Here is a 15225-nt window from a genome sequence, read left to right as displayed (position 1 = left end):
ACCTGAAGCAGAAGATGGTATTTAAGGATCCTCTGAACAGGCTTAAGTAGATATGAACCCAGAGGGAGCGAACTATTCAGAAAGGCCTGCCTGTCTCTGAAGAACTTAGCCAGTGTTTTGTTTTGCATACAGTCTGTCAGTGTAGCCACAGAGCTGCAAAGAAAGATGAAAAAATATTTTTAAAAAAACCAAAGCAATGTGAATGAGAAGATTTAATAAACATTATTTTATGAACAGCTTGTGTGTGTCCGTATGTGTGCATGTGTGTGTGTGTGTGTGTGTGTGTGAGTGTGTGAGTGAGAGAGAGAGAGAGAGAGAGAGAGAGAGAGAGGAGCAGAGCATTTCAGTGTCTTGTAGAAATGAATTGGTTCTATCCTTACATGCTCACTTAAACATGGGAGAAGACAAAATACAGTAGTGGTCCTGATTCTCTTTCACTTACTTGGGGTAATTTGTACAGTACTGAGTGTAGATCTCAAAATACTCTCTCTGAAAATGAAATTAAAGGTGAGGTTCAATCATTTCCTTTTCCACAGATATTAAATTAAAACTCTTCAGATCACTAATTACAGTGATTCATTAATAGTTTATATACCACGCAGGTTCTTTCCTGCTCACCTTGTCCACAAAGCATCTGGCAACTGCCACAGGGTCATTGTCACACATGTCCAAAGATTGGAGTAGCTCGCTGGGGAAAGAAGGGGAGGCATGTGTTAGATATGTGTTTATTGTTTCTATACATGTCAAACTGTTAAAAATTAAATCACTTACATAGTCCCTGATCCAGGCTGTTGGGATTTACAAAAGAAAAAACACTTTCACACTTTACACTTTCACATTTGAAAGGGCAAAGTCTATCCCAAGAACCACACCAGCACAATAACCAACCATGCACATGACAATACAAAACACTATGAATATGTATTAATCACATCAAACGGATGCCATTTTTAACTTACTTGTATCCAACAGTTTCCCTCGCTCACTGAGTGGCACAAAACAATAAACAAAGGTAAATATACCTTATTAATATATGTTACTAAAATATATGTTATTCCTTGTTCGTGCAACCCGATCATGATTCTTTTCCATTATTTACAGCATAGCTCTCTGAGGTTTTGGTATTTCATTATCAAGTCAGGATATGAAAGCGCTTAGAAGACTAAGGCTTCCTTTCATTTAGCCAATGACAATTCTTTATGTCAGAGTGTCATTTCCACTCAAGTAATGATGTTTGACCAGGGGCTAGGAAACCCCAACAGTTCTTTCATGTCTCTCTCATGAAGCTTCATAAGAAGGTCACTGCTAACCCCACGCCTCAGGACACAGTTAGCAATGTGTCAGTAGAGCGTAAGAAACACTGTTGTTGTTATGGGCTTTAAATACCAGCGAAGCCAGCAGCAGACTAACATCACGCATATAAAGTCTGACACAACAGAGCCATCTGACTGAGTATCTCTGCTGCTGCTGAAGTCTCTTATGTATTGAAATTCAGGGTTTCAGTTACATATCTTCTTTATTTATTTATTTGTTGTTGTTTTTTTGGGGGTTTTTTTAGAAAAAAAATGTTGCCCCCTTTAGCTAGTTTGTCTTTAGCTGTCTTCGCCTGTGCTGCAGAGAAGTGTTTTCTCATTCAGCGCTTTGCTCTAGAGAGAAGTGGAACATTTTCCTCAGGGTCACAAACTAAGATTGTCTACAGAACCATCTTAAGAATGCATTTGCAGGCACCAGTGTTTACTAGATTTTTTCTCAGTGAAGAGACAGAAAATGCTGGGGTAATTTTCAAGCTATCTGAATAAAACATTTATTCATTGCTGTGTTAATGCCATAATGAGAGCTGAGAGGTAGAAAAATTCCAAGAACAATAAAATCCCGAAGAAGACGAAGAAAATTAAAAAACAAAAAGACACAAAGATATGCATGTACGCTTAATGGTATACAGTGATATTAAAATAAGACAACACTGTTAAATTGTGGTTTTCTTTGTCCCCAGTGTAGGACTCAGGTGTCTTATTTAGCTGCTGTCAGGGTGCATATTAGCAAGCAAATGTGATGAAGAGCAACTGTTTATACACAAAGGCCTGCGAGTAACCTTGACAGTACTTAAAAAGTGATGGGTCATGTCAACATCTTACTAAATTAAGTAAAATGATTTGCTCTAGTTAGCATGATCCTACCACATCTGCTTCAGAAATGGCTCAGAAGCCATTACCTCGTAATCCGTCTTTCACTAGCTATTCGAAACACCGGCAAGAAGAGTTCCAATATTTAATTTCATCACACACAAAACAAAGCATGCGGTAGGACAGGTTCTCAATTCATCAGTGATTCACTCCAAAGTGGTTTACATTAAAGGTCAATGTATTTGTCCAATTAACCAAGACCTCATAGGTAGTCATGAACCAAAAATCTACCTTCAGTGACAGTGGTTTTCTAATGTAGAACTTGCCCATAAATATTTTTGAACTGATTGTGAAATAGCTGTTTATATGAGTTAAAAGAGACAAACTAAAAAGCTGACTGTGCTATGTTTACCCTGAACTAAAACTTGTAATACCACACAACATTTCTCCAATTCCTATCATCGTTAATATCAGGTCCAAACATTTTCCTCAAGAAACTATCTGATTGGAATTTCACAAGGAAAACTGAAAGATATTTTAAGATTAACATGTATTTGAATCTTACCTGTTAAACTCATATATATCCTCAATGTTCCCAAACAAAGAGCACACCTGCTCAGGTTTGATGGACAGGGTCCGTGTATCTATAATGTGGGACAGGTAGTCCTGAAAAACAATAGAGGGAAGAGTGAGACCCTTTAGATAGATAGATAGATAGATAGATAGATAGATAGATAGATAGATAGATAGATAGATAGATAGATAGATAGATAGATAGATAGATGGATGCGTTATTCATCCCGAGGGAAATTTAGGAACTCATACATTGAACTCACACATTTCCATTTTCATTATATTAGAAAAATATTTTAAAGGGAGCAGGGGACACTTTAATTTCTTATAGTTATACTGTCTTATTTAAATTTATGTTCTGTTTAATTGGATATTCATGTGCAATTTGTTCAATAAAAGCACGTTCGAAATAATTTACTTCATTTCTTTATTTGGTGGGCATACGCTATTCAATGTTTGGGGTCTATGTTAACAGTGTACCTATTAAAGCAGAAAGACACAGGAACTGTATAGCTAATATGCACACTTCAATATTTGTTTATTTATCGCAAGTCATGTCGTCATTGCAATACTGAACAATGTTATCGCACATCGCAGATTTTCCTCATATTGTGCAGGCCCAGAGCCTAGTGCAGCGCCTCACTGCAGTATGTGGCAAGGATAAGAGGTAATGGTGCCTAAATTCCTTAATGAAGCCTGGCACCAGTTCAGGAGTCCTAATTTTAATCTCACCAAAGGCTTGGTGCAGGATAATGAGCACAATGAGTACTGTAAGAGGTGACAGTAACTAGTGAAGCAAGAACCCATAATGTGATGGTAGGTAGATGAGCTACAGGGCAAGCTATATAGCCTGGCCCAGCTCCCGGATGTCTGCTGCCATGTGTGTGTTTGGCAAATGAGGGATGAGGAGGGGCTAAACTCTTCATTTGGTGTCATTTCAGTTTGAGCTGATCTGAGGCCCTCAAAACAGTAAGAGGCCATGAAGCCTTGAGTGGAAGTAGTCATGAGTGCAAAAGAAAAACAAAAGGAACAGAAAAGTAACAGCAGGTTGACACGTAAAGAGCTGTAGTAGACAGACTGATGGTGGGAGAGAAACAGAGAGACAGAGAGACTTGGGTCAGCTAGGCTAATGCTTTGATTTTGTAGTTTAAGAAACTAAAATCAGTTTGAAAATATTATGGCAAAGTCTGTGTTCTTTGCTACGTTCCAAAAATTCAAAGTCATTTTCTCAATTTGATCAAGTTTTTAACCTGAGCACTACGAATGTGTTTACACACATGAATAAAAAATTTAAAGTTCATTAAATGTCAGAATCTAGATGCTAAATGGGTTTCTTACTTTCCACTTAATACACTGTGGACTGTCAGACGAGGGAAAACACTGGTCTTCTCTGAGCAATCAGGGCCTCTCAGAACTATTACTCAACCACTCACCTCAACAATTATTCGTAGATCCCTAACATACATCCGCTCCGTCTCAATAATTTCCATCACGACACGGTCCAAATATGTAAGCTGTGGGTTTGGGGCCATGGTTTCAGTAGCAAATGGCAAGGGTGGACCAGACAGGAGTTCAGGATCTGGTCTGATCAAGGTAATGGTACTATTATTGCCCGGGCATGTAGACCGGTCCGATGTGACGTCCTGTACCTTCTTTGTCTCTTGGGTGCTCTCTGGGTGAGTCAGCTCCAACTGGAGGCCAGAAGGAAGCAAGGGAGCAGCTGTGCTGTTTTGGTCATTACAGAGGGGCTCATAAGACTGGCTGCAATACAGGCTCACTGGCCACTTGTCCTCTGCAGACTGCTGGTCATTACTACCCATTGACAAATCTGAGAACAAATGAGGAGACTCTGAATGAGGGAAAAGAGGGAGAGAGAGAGAGAGAGAGAGAGAGAGAGAGAGAGAGAGAGAGAGATTCATTATAATAGTTATTTAACACTGAATGTTTTGCCTCTTTCTGGGACAATTACTGGCAGTTTCACTTGGTTCTTTCAAGCTTATGGATCATGAATCCATAATTTCATGAGCACCTATGAACAAAAAATAATAATATATTTTAGTCATGCAGATGACATTTAATCAGAAGTAAACATTCCACTGTTGCACTGAATTCTGATGTGTGAACACAGGTATATTCCAGACAAATTTCTGTTTTACTCCCAGAAGACTGTGTGAACCAAAAGTGAAAAAGGGTATTTACAGACTTACAGTAATTTTCGGTGTTTCATATACTCTAGAAAACTTTATAGCTTTATTTCAGCCTGCGGTAGGTAAATAAGGGGAACAGGGAGGATTGGGAGAATCTTGTCAAGGCAGATCTCAATCTCAGATGCTATTTGTAACACAACCTCAGGGTGCCGATATAGTCCAAGTATTCCACAACAAATTTAAAATATGATTTCCCCAAATTACTCAAATACACTTAGCATTGTAACACTAAGGGACTGTGGAGATGTAATGCCTAAAGGATGTTCATGAGTGTTCACATGACATTTGAGAACTGTAGGTCAGAATTATTGGTAAAGAGAGGGACAATATGGGTGAGACAGGAAAGGTCTTGGGGATGGGCTCCTGCATGCATAGATTGGTTTTACATTCCACAAATTTGAATCCACAATCCATATTGCCGTCATTTGTTTAGAAAGCGGTAGACAATCACATAGACACAAAGTTATGATGTAATCGTAAAAACATGAGGACCAAGCTAACTTTACATAACTGCCTTGATTTCAACCAATCAAAAGAGCTAAACAACCAACTTTCAGTGAGGCGTTACAAACATGCTTATTTGTTCCATGGAGACAACTACAAACAAATTCAAAATTCAGGCATAAATTTAAACCAAAAAATGAGCAGGCTAGTGCAGGCTAGGGGTTGACAGGTGTGATTTAGTGGTGTAACTTAACAATACACTGGATGAGAGGAGAACGGGTATTTGGTAAGATTTCATTCTAGCTGTCAGCTCTCAATGATGAGCTCATATCCAGGACAAGGGCATTCTCACTGTAGTGTAGCATTTCCCACAAGTCCTTTATAAGCTTGGCCAAAAAAAAATGTAACTCCTACCACAACTGTGCGTAGTGCCCTTATTTATGTGTGAGATTTTATTATAAGCCAAGAAGTATATCTGACAAAGTCATACACACACTGGTGAAAAGGTGTGTTTGTCTTATGTTAATACAGTAATATTTGTTGTCAGTGCAGGCACTGTATTGACTCAAATAGTGGACTTGGGGTTATCATAGTGGAGTGTTAAATCACCAGCGTGTGTCATCAGGACCAGTCATGACAATGGGGAAAATGTTACTCTGTACACAGTTAGTCACATGTTGTATGAAACTGTACAATGGAGGTAGTCATTGCACAACAATACCTTATACTGTGGAAGGTGAATCACTAGACAGCAATTGTTAAAGGAAACAGATGTTGTAACATAGCAAAAAGCATGTCACTTCACGCTCTCCACATTATGTGTCAGCCTAAAAAGCTGCAGGCACTCACAAGCCAGCAGCAGTTCAGTTGTCTTCTTGAGAAATGAATGAGTCAATTGTTTTGTATTATTCTGTCATTTACACTGAAATGTGCACATATAACAAAACTAGTCTACACTTAACCTGGAATGATACCTGTATCTACAAAGTTGTCTGATTTTTCTATACTCAATAAATTAACTCTAGATGCATATCTGTAGTATTTCTGTTGGTACGGGATCATTGGTCTATGATAAATAACTATATGGCTGTGATGTTATACAACATTATTATTGTTATTAACCTTAAAACAAAACCTCAGACTGCAGGAGTACAAAGATTCCCTGAAAAAAATGGTATTCCCTTAGTTTATACAAAGGCCTGTACTAAAATCAGCAAGTTTACAGTGAATTTTTCAAATTCATTCATTAATTATTGCAAAATTTCTGTACTACTACTACAGTCTGTCTGGCAGAGAAACCATCAGTCCTTACAATACTCATTGGGTCAATTTAATGAGATTTAAAATAGACTCAATTTTCAAATGAACTTGACCATGTTACCTTGTATGCAACAGATTGACATTCACACACTACCACCGTAGGGGATATATGGCTGTGTCGCTGACAGGAAACACACAGAACGTTCCCTCAGAGACTTATTTTCATTTAAAACAAATGTAAGATGTAGTATAAGTCTACACTCAGTGCCCTCATGAAATGTGACTTGTGGTTTACCAAAGCACAATTATGTGAAAAGCAGGCTCTAAATGTAATAGAACACATTCAGTCAAACATAAAAACCCAGGTACCTACTTTCCACATTCATGATAAGGCATTGGGATTGTTGATTTGAAAATTAGGTTGATTGTTGCTTTAGGAGCTGCATACAATAAAGTGTGACATACACACAGTAAGAAGTACTTGGTACAACATTCATTGTCAAAAGTTATATGCATCTGGAGTTCACTCAGCCTCTTCTGACCCTATAATTATATAATCTCAACTGACATGCAGTGTCATCCTTGATATGTTCCTTGTTTTCTATGGGAACTGTAAAATTTCACCAAAAGTTAATCCTATCTCAATGAATTATACTGTATATGTTGTACAAATCAAAGCAAAATAGTATCGCAATAGACCACCCAGAAAGTCAGTGTTTCATATGTTTTGAAACAGGTTTTTGCCCTCTGCAGAATCCACTGTAATTTGTTTTTTCAAAATATGAACAAAAATATAAAATTATATAAACAACCATAAAAATAGGCGTACATTCTACAAAGCAGAACACAGTGATTTGCATTTTTCTGAAGAGGAAACAGCATTAGAAAATGTTTTTTCCCTCAGCGACTACTGAGAGGAAACAAGAGAGAGATGAGCACAGTCGCTTCTACAGTCATCAAAACCTACTATTACTTTATGAAAAGACCCTCCACCACTAACCTCAGTGCTGAGATGTTACTGTGAAACTGCTCAGCTTTGGAAGAACACTGGTTACACTCAAAGCTACATTTATCATCTTCAAGTCATGTACAATTACAGAGCATCTAAAATTATAGGCTATAAGGTCTCTGAGGGTATACAATGGTATCCTGTTCATAGTTTCTCACAGCCTGAGCTATGGGTCAATGCACAACGTATGAGTTGCACTATCAGTTGGTGCTACCAAAACAAAATCAGCAACGCAATTCTCAAGAATCATTAACTTGAGTCAAGGTGAGTGTAGTATTCCCACTACTCAGGGAAAAGACTATGTTCCATGCAACACATCTACCATTTACAGGTACTCCAAGCTTGCCATGTGCTGGTAACTTTTATGTCTCCGCAACATCTCATAAATAATGAGTGTTCAAAAATCTGCTGTTCTTCAGACAATATCAGACTGACCTTTTGATTCTGTCTGGACTGGCAAATATTTCACCCTATTAAGACCACTGTGGGTAAATAGTTGAGATTCCAAACATACTCCAACTTAGACCCTGTACAATTTAACCCTTCATGTTTTAGACTTAAATTTGAAATTTAATGAATCTGGATAGAAACACATAAGCACTGTCAAATTGTTATACAGATTATCTCTATCATGATCTCCCAAGTACATCTAGTTTGCGAATTAAATTAAAACAGAAATTGACATCTTCAGAAAAGCGTGTATATGAATTTGAATTCAAACAGGTAGAGTTGTGTAGAATCGAAATCAAAAGCCAAACAAAGAAGTCTTTGTACAGATATTAGCACTTCCTCATGAAGAGAGGAAACTATGTAAATATGTGTGATAACAATCTCCCCTCACCTTGCCCATACAGTGAGAGATACAGATGCCGGGTGCTCTCAAAACCATGATGCTAGAGCATGATATTTCTCTATGGCTGCTGAGATGTTTATCTACAGCTACAACTGCTATTCCCCATTATCCCTTCCGGCTTGCCAGTCAACTGACAAAAAGGAAATGCATCCTATTTTATCTAGCCACCCTGTTTTTCTCAATCAGTGAGGCAACAAGAGTAATCAAGTACCATTTTCAAACTTTAAAGGGGAACTCTGCGTGACAGTGTCTGCTGTATTACAGAATGTTATTTGGCTATCTGCAAACAGGCGTCTATGTAAATTTTAACTGATGCAAATTCAGAGCAGAAAAAAGGACTGCGTCTTTCAAACCCCAGCATGTTCCAGAGCAAGACACTGGCAAGACAATCTTACAGAGGTGTGGACAGCTTCTTTAACCATACAAATAATAAGAGTACTAATGGTACAAATAGATTGGAATCAAGACTTATTACAGTTATGACCTACTAATGACTGTCGAACAGATTGAAAACATGCTTTACACGACAAATGTTCAGCGAAGACTACTGAAAATGAAATTGAAGCTGTGTTTGAAGGTGCTCACATGTTTTCACTCGTGTGATGTTTATAAAATATGTTTTTAGTAAATATATAGTCTGTGATATGGAAAAGAAAGAAAGTTGTGCCTTCGTAAAATCACTCAAGGATGTCACAGGATCAGAACATCAGGTTCCACAAGGCCATCAAAGACAAATCGAAATGTTTATCAAAACTCACGCTAACGCATACCTACCTCGTTTATTGGCTGATAAAACAAGTCATCTTTAGAATGGACAGCTGAAGCCGCTAATGAATGTAGTGTTTGTATATGTATGTACTTTTAAGCCCTTCAAGGTTGCAGAAAAACCAGGACACAAACAAGAGAAGAAAAAATGCTGTTGTTCAAACAATAATCTTTCAAACCAACATGAGGCTAAGTAAGAAATCATTTTTGGTGGAGAGTTCCCTCAATGGGAATGTGACAATATCATATCACACAACAATGAATATTTTTGATAAGAGTGGAAGTCTGAAACAGCATTAACTGTTTAATTAGTTTCTGTAATATTATTAGGTGTGTGGGTTCATAATGAAAATCTGAGATTTAATTATGACAGTAAGAACAATTATTAAGGTGAGAATATAAAACAGTCAGGGGATATCAGAGCAAATATTTAAAATGTTCACATACCTTGACATAGAACATATACTGAAAAGCCTTATCTGTCCAAAGCAGGTGCCTGTAACAGAAGGTGAAAAAAATGATGGAATTCATGTCATGCAAAAGCACAATCTGTAAAAAGCTCCCTTTCCGAAGGAGACAAAGCAAAATTTGTTGTTCTCATGTAGCCTTTCTGCTCACTTCCTGTATGCCTCCTGGACTTAAAAATCCATACTCCAAACTGATTTGTGTACATAGAGAGAATGAGCAGCTAGCTGCCACTCCCCTAAAACAGAGACACTCCCTCGGGAGTCGTGACATTCCTCTAAACATTCTCCACAGTTCTACTCCTTCATGCTCCACCTCTCCACATAGAGTCTGATTTTAAACTCAGAAGGTCAAACACAGAGAAACTACCATCCATTAGAGTGGTTTCCTTTATCAAACATAAAATGGCAATATTGTAATATGTACACATTGCTGTCCCAGAATACACCATTGTTTGGTATTTTATATCGGAATCATTCAGCAAGATATTTTATATTAAAGACATTTTAATGAACACTCTTTTACTGCACTGGTGTTTTTAACATTCAAAATGCAAATTAAAGAGAGCACAAAGGCAGTATACTTCACAATTTAGTTGCATATGCAAATCTGTTCTTTTTCTTCGTACAGTCAGTCCAGGGCATTACATCAGCAAAAGCAGTGGCTGGCTCGTCTCAAAGTCAACCAGCAGTCTGGCTTATAACACTCGCTGTGACATCACATGGTAAGTCTTGCTACTCAGTACCAGGCTGATCTTAGATCAGAGTTATCTTACCCAAGTGCTGGCCCTGTCCATTTGGAGGAGACAAAACAAACTGTCTATGATTAACACTTAAAACCATAAGAATCCCTTTATACACTGCAGACAGGTATGCTTGTGCCAAGACTGGCAATGTCAGTGAGTGGCAGGAAAGCCATTTAGGGCATTAAAAGGCTAAAAGGTGAAATGTTTAAATGAACCATACATACTGATATACTGCTTAATCTGAACTGAACATGGCAAAATGTATTTGCATTGTAACATTTAAGCTGCCTCCAAAATTACATAGAAAAAATCCCTAACAAAGGGAGAAAAGGCTCTCAAAACAGTGCTGAATTGCCCTCCAAGATTACTGTCATTTGAGCATGTCACTTATAGTGTGAAAAATATGTGGTTGCTGGTCTCACACGTGCCAGAAAAAGTGTAAGTTAACATCACTTCTCCAGCTTGAGGCTGCATGAGAGGTAAAACTACAAGATCACAGTGAACACTCTATAAATGATAAAAATACAAGGGGACTGCATTGTTGTCGGTGGCCAAAGAATTTCAATTTTAGTCTCAATTGACCAGAGCACCTGACTCAAGATGTTTTTTTTTGTTGTTTGTTTAGTTTTGTTATTATATACATTTCTGCAACAAAAGAAACTGTCAGTGCTGCTGTTTTGGTCTCCCCTCTTCTCTCCTCTTTCTGTCCCATTAGTGGTATGTGAGAGAGAGAGAGAGAGAGAAAGAGAGAGAGAGAGAGAGTGTGTGTGTGTGTTTGTGTGTGTGTGTGTGTGTGTGTGTGTGTGACTGACTGGCAGTGATACACATCCATCATTGTTGTCTCACAAACAGTAGGAGCACAAATAGTATGTTTTTACGAATATTTATTTCGTACAAATATTTTGAAAATTATTTGTTTTCGGGAAGTTTAAAAAACAATGTCAAATAGCTGGTGAAAATAGCTAGTTAAAATATAGGCAAAACATAGTACATTGCTATGCCACAATTTTGTTTGGATTAAGGTTTTTTTTTTTTTTTGGTTTGTTTGATTGTTTTTTTGTACCTGAACTGGTTTTCTGAGGTAGTTTATTATAACGTTACTTGTCTTTTGCTTTACTGTTGGCCCTGTATAACGGAGTAATAGGGCCACATTGAGGAAAGAAAAATTCTGAGATTTCGAGAATAGGGATGTAATATTAGGAAAACAAAGTCGTAATTGAGAAAAAAGTCATAATATTATGAAAATTAAGTTGTTATTTAATGAGGATAAAGTTATAATATTTAAACAAAATCAGTCGTAATATTAGAGGAATAAAATTGTAAAATTTTGCGAAAAAACAAAACATAATTTTCACTATTAGCCATTTCCTCCTCCGCAAAAGAGGTAATTTCCTCCAAGTCCATGTGGATCTTTCTTCGGAACAGACACAGTTTCTTCCTGATATTATGATAATGTGGTGCTGATGTGCCAAAAAATGAAGTATTTCCTTATTTGTGAAACCGACACTAAAGATATTTCCCCTCTAAAATAACACTTAGCCTAAGATTACAACTTTATTCTCGTAATATTACGACTTATTCTTGTAATATTAGTACCTTATTCTTGAAATCTCTGATTTTTTTTTCCCTCAATGTGGCCCTGATACTCCGTCGTAGGACCTGCAATATGTGAAACGGAGTTTGTCTGACTGGTATTGTGTCTGTTCAGCATCCTCCAAGTAGGGCGGGTGGTCGCAGGGTTCACAATGTTAACAGAGGCATTTATTAGTTTAGAGTTTAGTTTATTGGTTTGAGTGTGGATTAGGAACTGAATGTCAGTTTTAAAATGATTTTCTTTTCAATGAAGCTTATGGTTATACATGCTTATTGCTGGGTTTACGAAAACCATAAACCAATATTTAAGTGTTCATAATTATTATAATAGTTTACTGAAGAATACTTATATTAACACTTCGATATCCTAAAATAGGAAGTGTAATAAAAACAAAAATGTGACTGTTATGCCTATTTCCACTTTTACTCAAATCCGAATACAAATACAAATAATTTTGCTGCCTCAATAAATACAGATACAAATACAAATACTGGGCTCTCTGCACATCCCTAATATATGTGCAGTATATATGTACACACACACACACACATATATGTATATATATATATAGTGCTTTTGTATATTGCGGCATAAATTAGAAGTATTTCAGTGTATTCCACTTTCTCTATGTGAGATATTTTGTTGGTCAGGGAGAACTTCTTCACCCCCTCATTTATCACCCATGCAAACTGGGCCAAAGACTGACTTTGATGGGATCAGCTGTGTCTGTTTGATAGCCAAATCCACGTGAAGTGTCTTCTCCCATTAGATACATTAGTGTCCAATCAAAATCTCTTTGTTAGGCATGTCTGATTGGCATCAGCTCCAAAGCGAAACCTTGTTTGCCCATTAATATATCTCTTTACGGCGCTGTGATTAAATTTGTGCTGTTTTATGTAAGCATTCCAAAGCCTTTAAGTGATGTCTATCAAGTTGTTAATGATTAGTCAGAGGTTTGCAAAGCAGAAAAAACAGTCAACATTCTAGCCACCATTCCAATTGTATCAGTATCTTGTTTCAAGGTCAAGCACAGGGCCAAATCACCACTAACTACAGATACTAGTTTATACCACTTAACTCTTGTCCTCTTTAAAGACTAGACACTGAAATTTAAGTCAGTTTAGCCTGCCTGACCATTAACCACAATTTGGAGTGCTACAAATCTTCAAATCCAAAACATGGTTTCTGCAAAATCTTAAATGCTTGTGGAGCCCCATGAAGAAAAAATGGTGCAATACTGAAGAAGTCATTTATCCATCAGACACATTCAGGAGCCTGATGGACATGTGGCACTGAACCTTCTTTGCCACTTCTAGTTTTTTGGGGTTTACCCTTAGGAACCATGTCCCACATTATCAAACAAGCAACAGAGGCACTTTTATTGAGCTACAGCAAACAGCATGGAACTCACACTCTACATTATCAGGGAGCTTTATGATCCACATCCGGCAGAAGCAAACCTGCTCAACCTGCTGTGAAAACAGGGCCACCAAGGGGGAGTGTGAGAGCAACAGGCCCGGCGCCACAGGGGGGCTTGAGGGGGCGTCACCCCCTCAGATGGACTACCCTGCCCCCTCAGAGAAGATTAAGGCCTATTTTTTTTTTTTTAATTTATTTTCATTTTAAAATACTAATACATAATTTAGCCCACCATAACTTGCTAAAACCAGAGTCACGTTCTGGCCTACATTTTCAAATCCACCCAAATCCACTTGATTGGTTGTCTGGGTGAGTGCGAGCTAACTAACGTAGCATAACCTTGTTGTGTTGCGTTGTGCGTGGACTCTGAGTTGGCAACTTTCCCACAGTACTTCAAGAAGGTAGCTAGCTTAGTTTGTTATCTAGCTATTAACAGACAAAATGGACATCTGAAAATGGATTAAAAAAAAAAAACATGATAGTGGACGCTGGGACTAGCGTATCAACCAGCACTGACCAACCAGCCACTCAAGACAACACAGGCAAGCAAAAATATTTTTTTCGTGTTTTGGAGTGCTGGGTTGGTTGAGGGATACTTATATTTGTTTGGTAGGCCTATTATGTTAGCCTACTGTTTATGTCACTAATAGTTTTGTTTTATAATAGCCAGCCTATAGGATAATTTGTGCCTAGGCTGCCTACTACATTGTACTGCCTGTGTTAGCTTCTGTTCTTCAGAGACTAATTCTCAATTTGCAGTTGCATGTGTTTATTAGCAGAGGCTTCTCCACAGTGTTGTTTTGGTGACTTGACCTGGTGGTTGTTACTTTAAGCACTCCCTTGCTTTAGGTCAGTAAACATTGTTGGCTCTGTTGAAATCAAGCTCAGATAGTCGCTGTCATGCAATGGTGTGTGGATGGTACATGTTTCCTGGGGTTTGCTGATCTGTTAGTGTGTTTGCGGTGTAATGATGCACTTGTTAAATGTATAGCTGTGTGCAACGGCTGTAATTTTTTGGGTTAAGTCAACGCCCCCTCTCTGCATTTCAAACCCCCCCCCCCTTTCGCTTTCCGCTGGCGCCGGCTCCACAGCAGGTAAAGAGGAGAACATTCAAATTCTATATTCTAGCCTTGATCATGGGGAAGGACAGCTCAGTGTCTAACAAACTGTCAGCAATTACCACAGCCCACAGTGACTACCGACAGTGCAGTCTGATCTGTCTGACAGAAACCAGGTTGAACTCAGACAATCTGTATACACTTTTACTGCAGTGGAAGACTTTACTTCTGTACAGGTTGACAGAGATGAGCTGGGCAAGAGAAGAGGAGGGTGGCTAGGGTTGTATGTCAGCAAGCAGTGGTGTTATATGAGGGGTATGTGACTGCAGACACATTATCACACCAGGAGTATTCATCCTTCCCTCTGTCAATGCAAAAATAAGCACTGAGATACATGATGCAACAAGCAGATTACAGTTGGTTTTAATATTAGGGGATTTCAATCATTGCTCATTCATTTCCACTCAGACTTGCAAACTGTAAACTTTGTAAACTGTCACATGCAAAACAGGATTTAGTCTATGCTAGTACTAAGGAGGCTTATTTTTAAAGAGACATACGTCCTCTTGGGTGAGGAAACCAAAATATGGTTGATCTGATTCCAAAATATGAGGGGTTAAGACACACTCATTAAACAATAATAAAAAATGTACACCAGGGGACTCCAAAGGGATGCCAGTGACTGTATAACAGATTAGAATGCCCAGACT

At 38.1% G+C, this 15225-nt stretch overlaps 1 protein-coding gene across 4 annotated transcripts in view; it reads right to left on the bottom strand.

Annotated features, from left to right (window-relative positions):
• The window catches only part of LOC115811581 (pleckstrin homology domain-containing family G member 3), a 42837-nt gene that overhangs the window by 12429 nt on the left and 15183 nt on the right, over positions 1–15225 (bottom strand). For 2 of the 4 annotated variants that reach the window (XM_030773854.1, XM_030773872.1), the window contains exons 1-6: positions 9682–9824; positions 4130–4545; positions 2689–2789; positions 619–688; positions 443–489; positions 3–153 (exon numbers count right to left, since the gene is read on the bottom strand). In XM_030773854.1, the coding sequence (XP_030629714.1) occupies positions 3–153; positions 443–489; positions 619–688; positions 2689–2789; positions 4130–4516 (756 nt within the window). In that variant the 5' untranslated portion in view covers positions 4517–4545; positions 9682–9824. Of the gene's footprint in view, positions 1–2; positions 154–442; positions 490–618; positions 689–771; positions 789–2688; positions 2790–4129; positions 4546–9681; positions 9825–15225 lie in introns of those variants that run through there. The other 2 variants (XM_030773862.1, XM_030773880.1) reach the window with 2 other exon arrangements.

Source organism: Chanos chanos, chromosome 1 (assembly GCF_902362185.1).
Source record: "Chanos chanos chromosome 1, fChaCha1.1, whole genome shotgun sequence".
Classification (NCBI taxonomy): Eukaryota; Metazoa; Chordata; class Actinopteri; order Gonorynchiformes; family Chanidae; genus Chanos; species Chanos chanos.
Note: the sequence above shows the minus strand (reverse complement) of the source record. Positions and strands in the feature narration are given on the sequence as shown.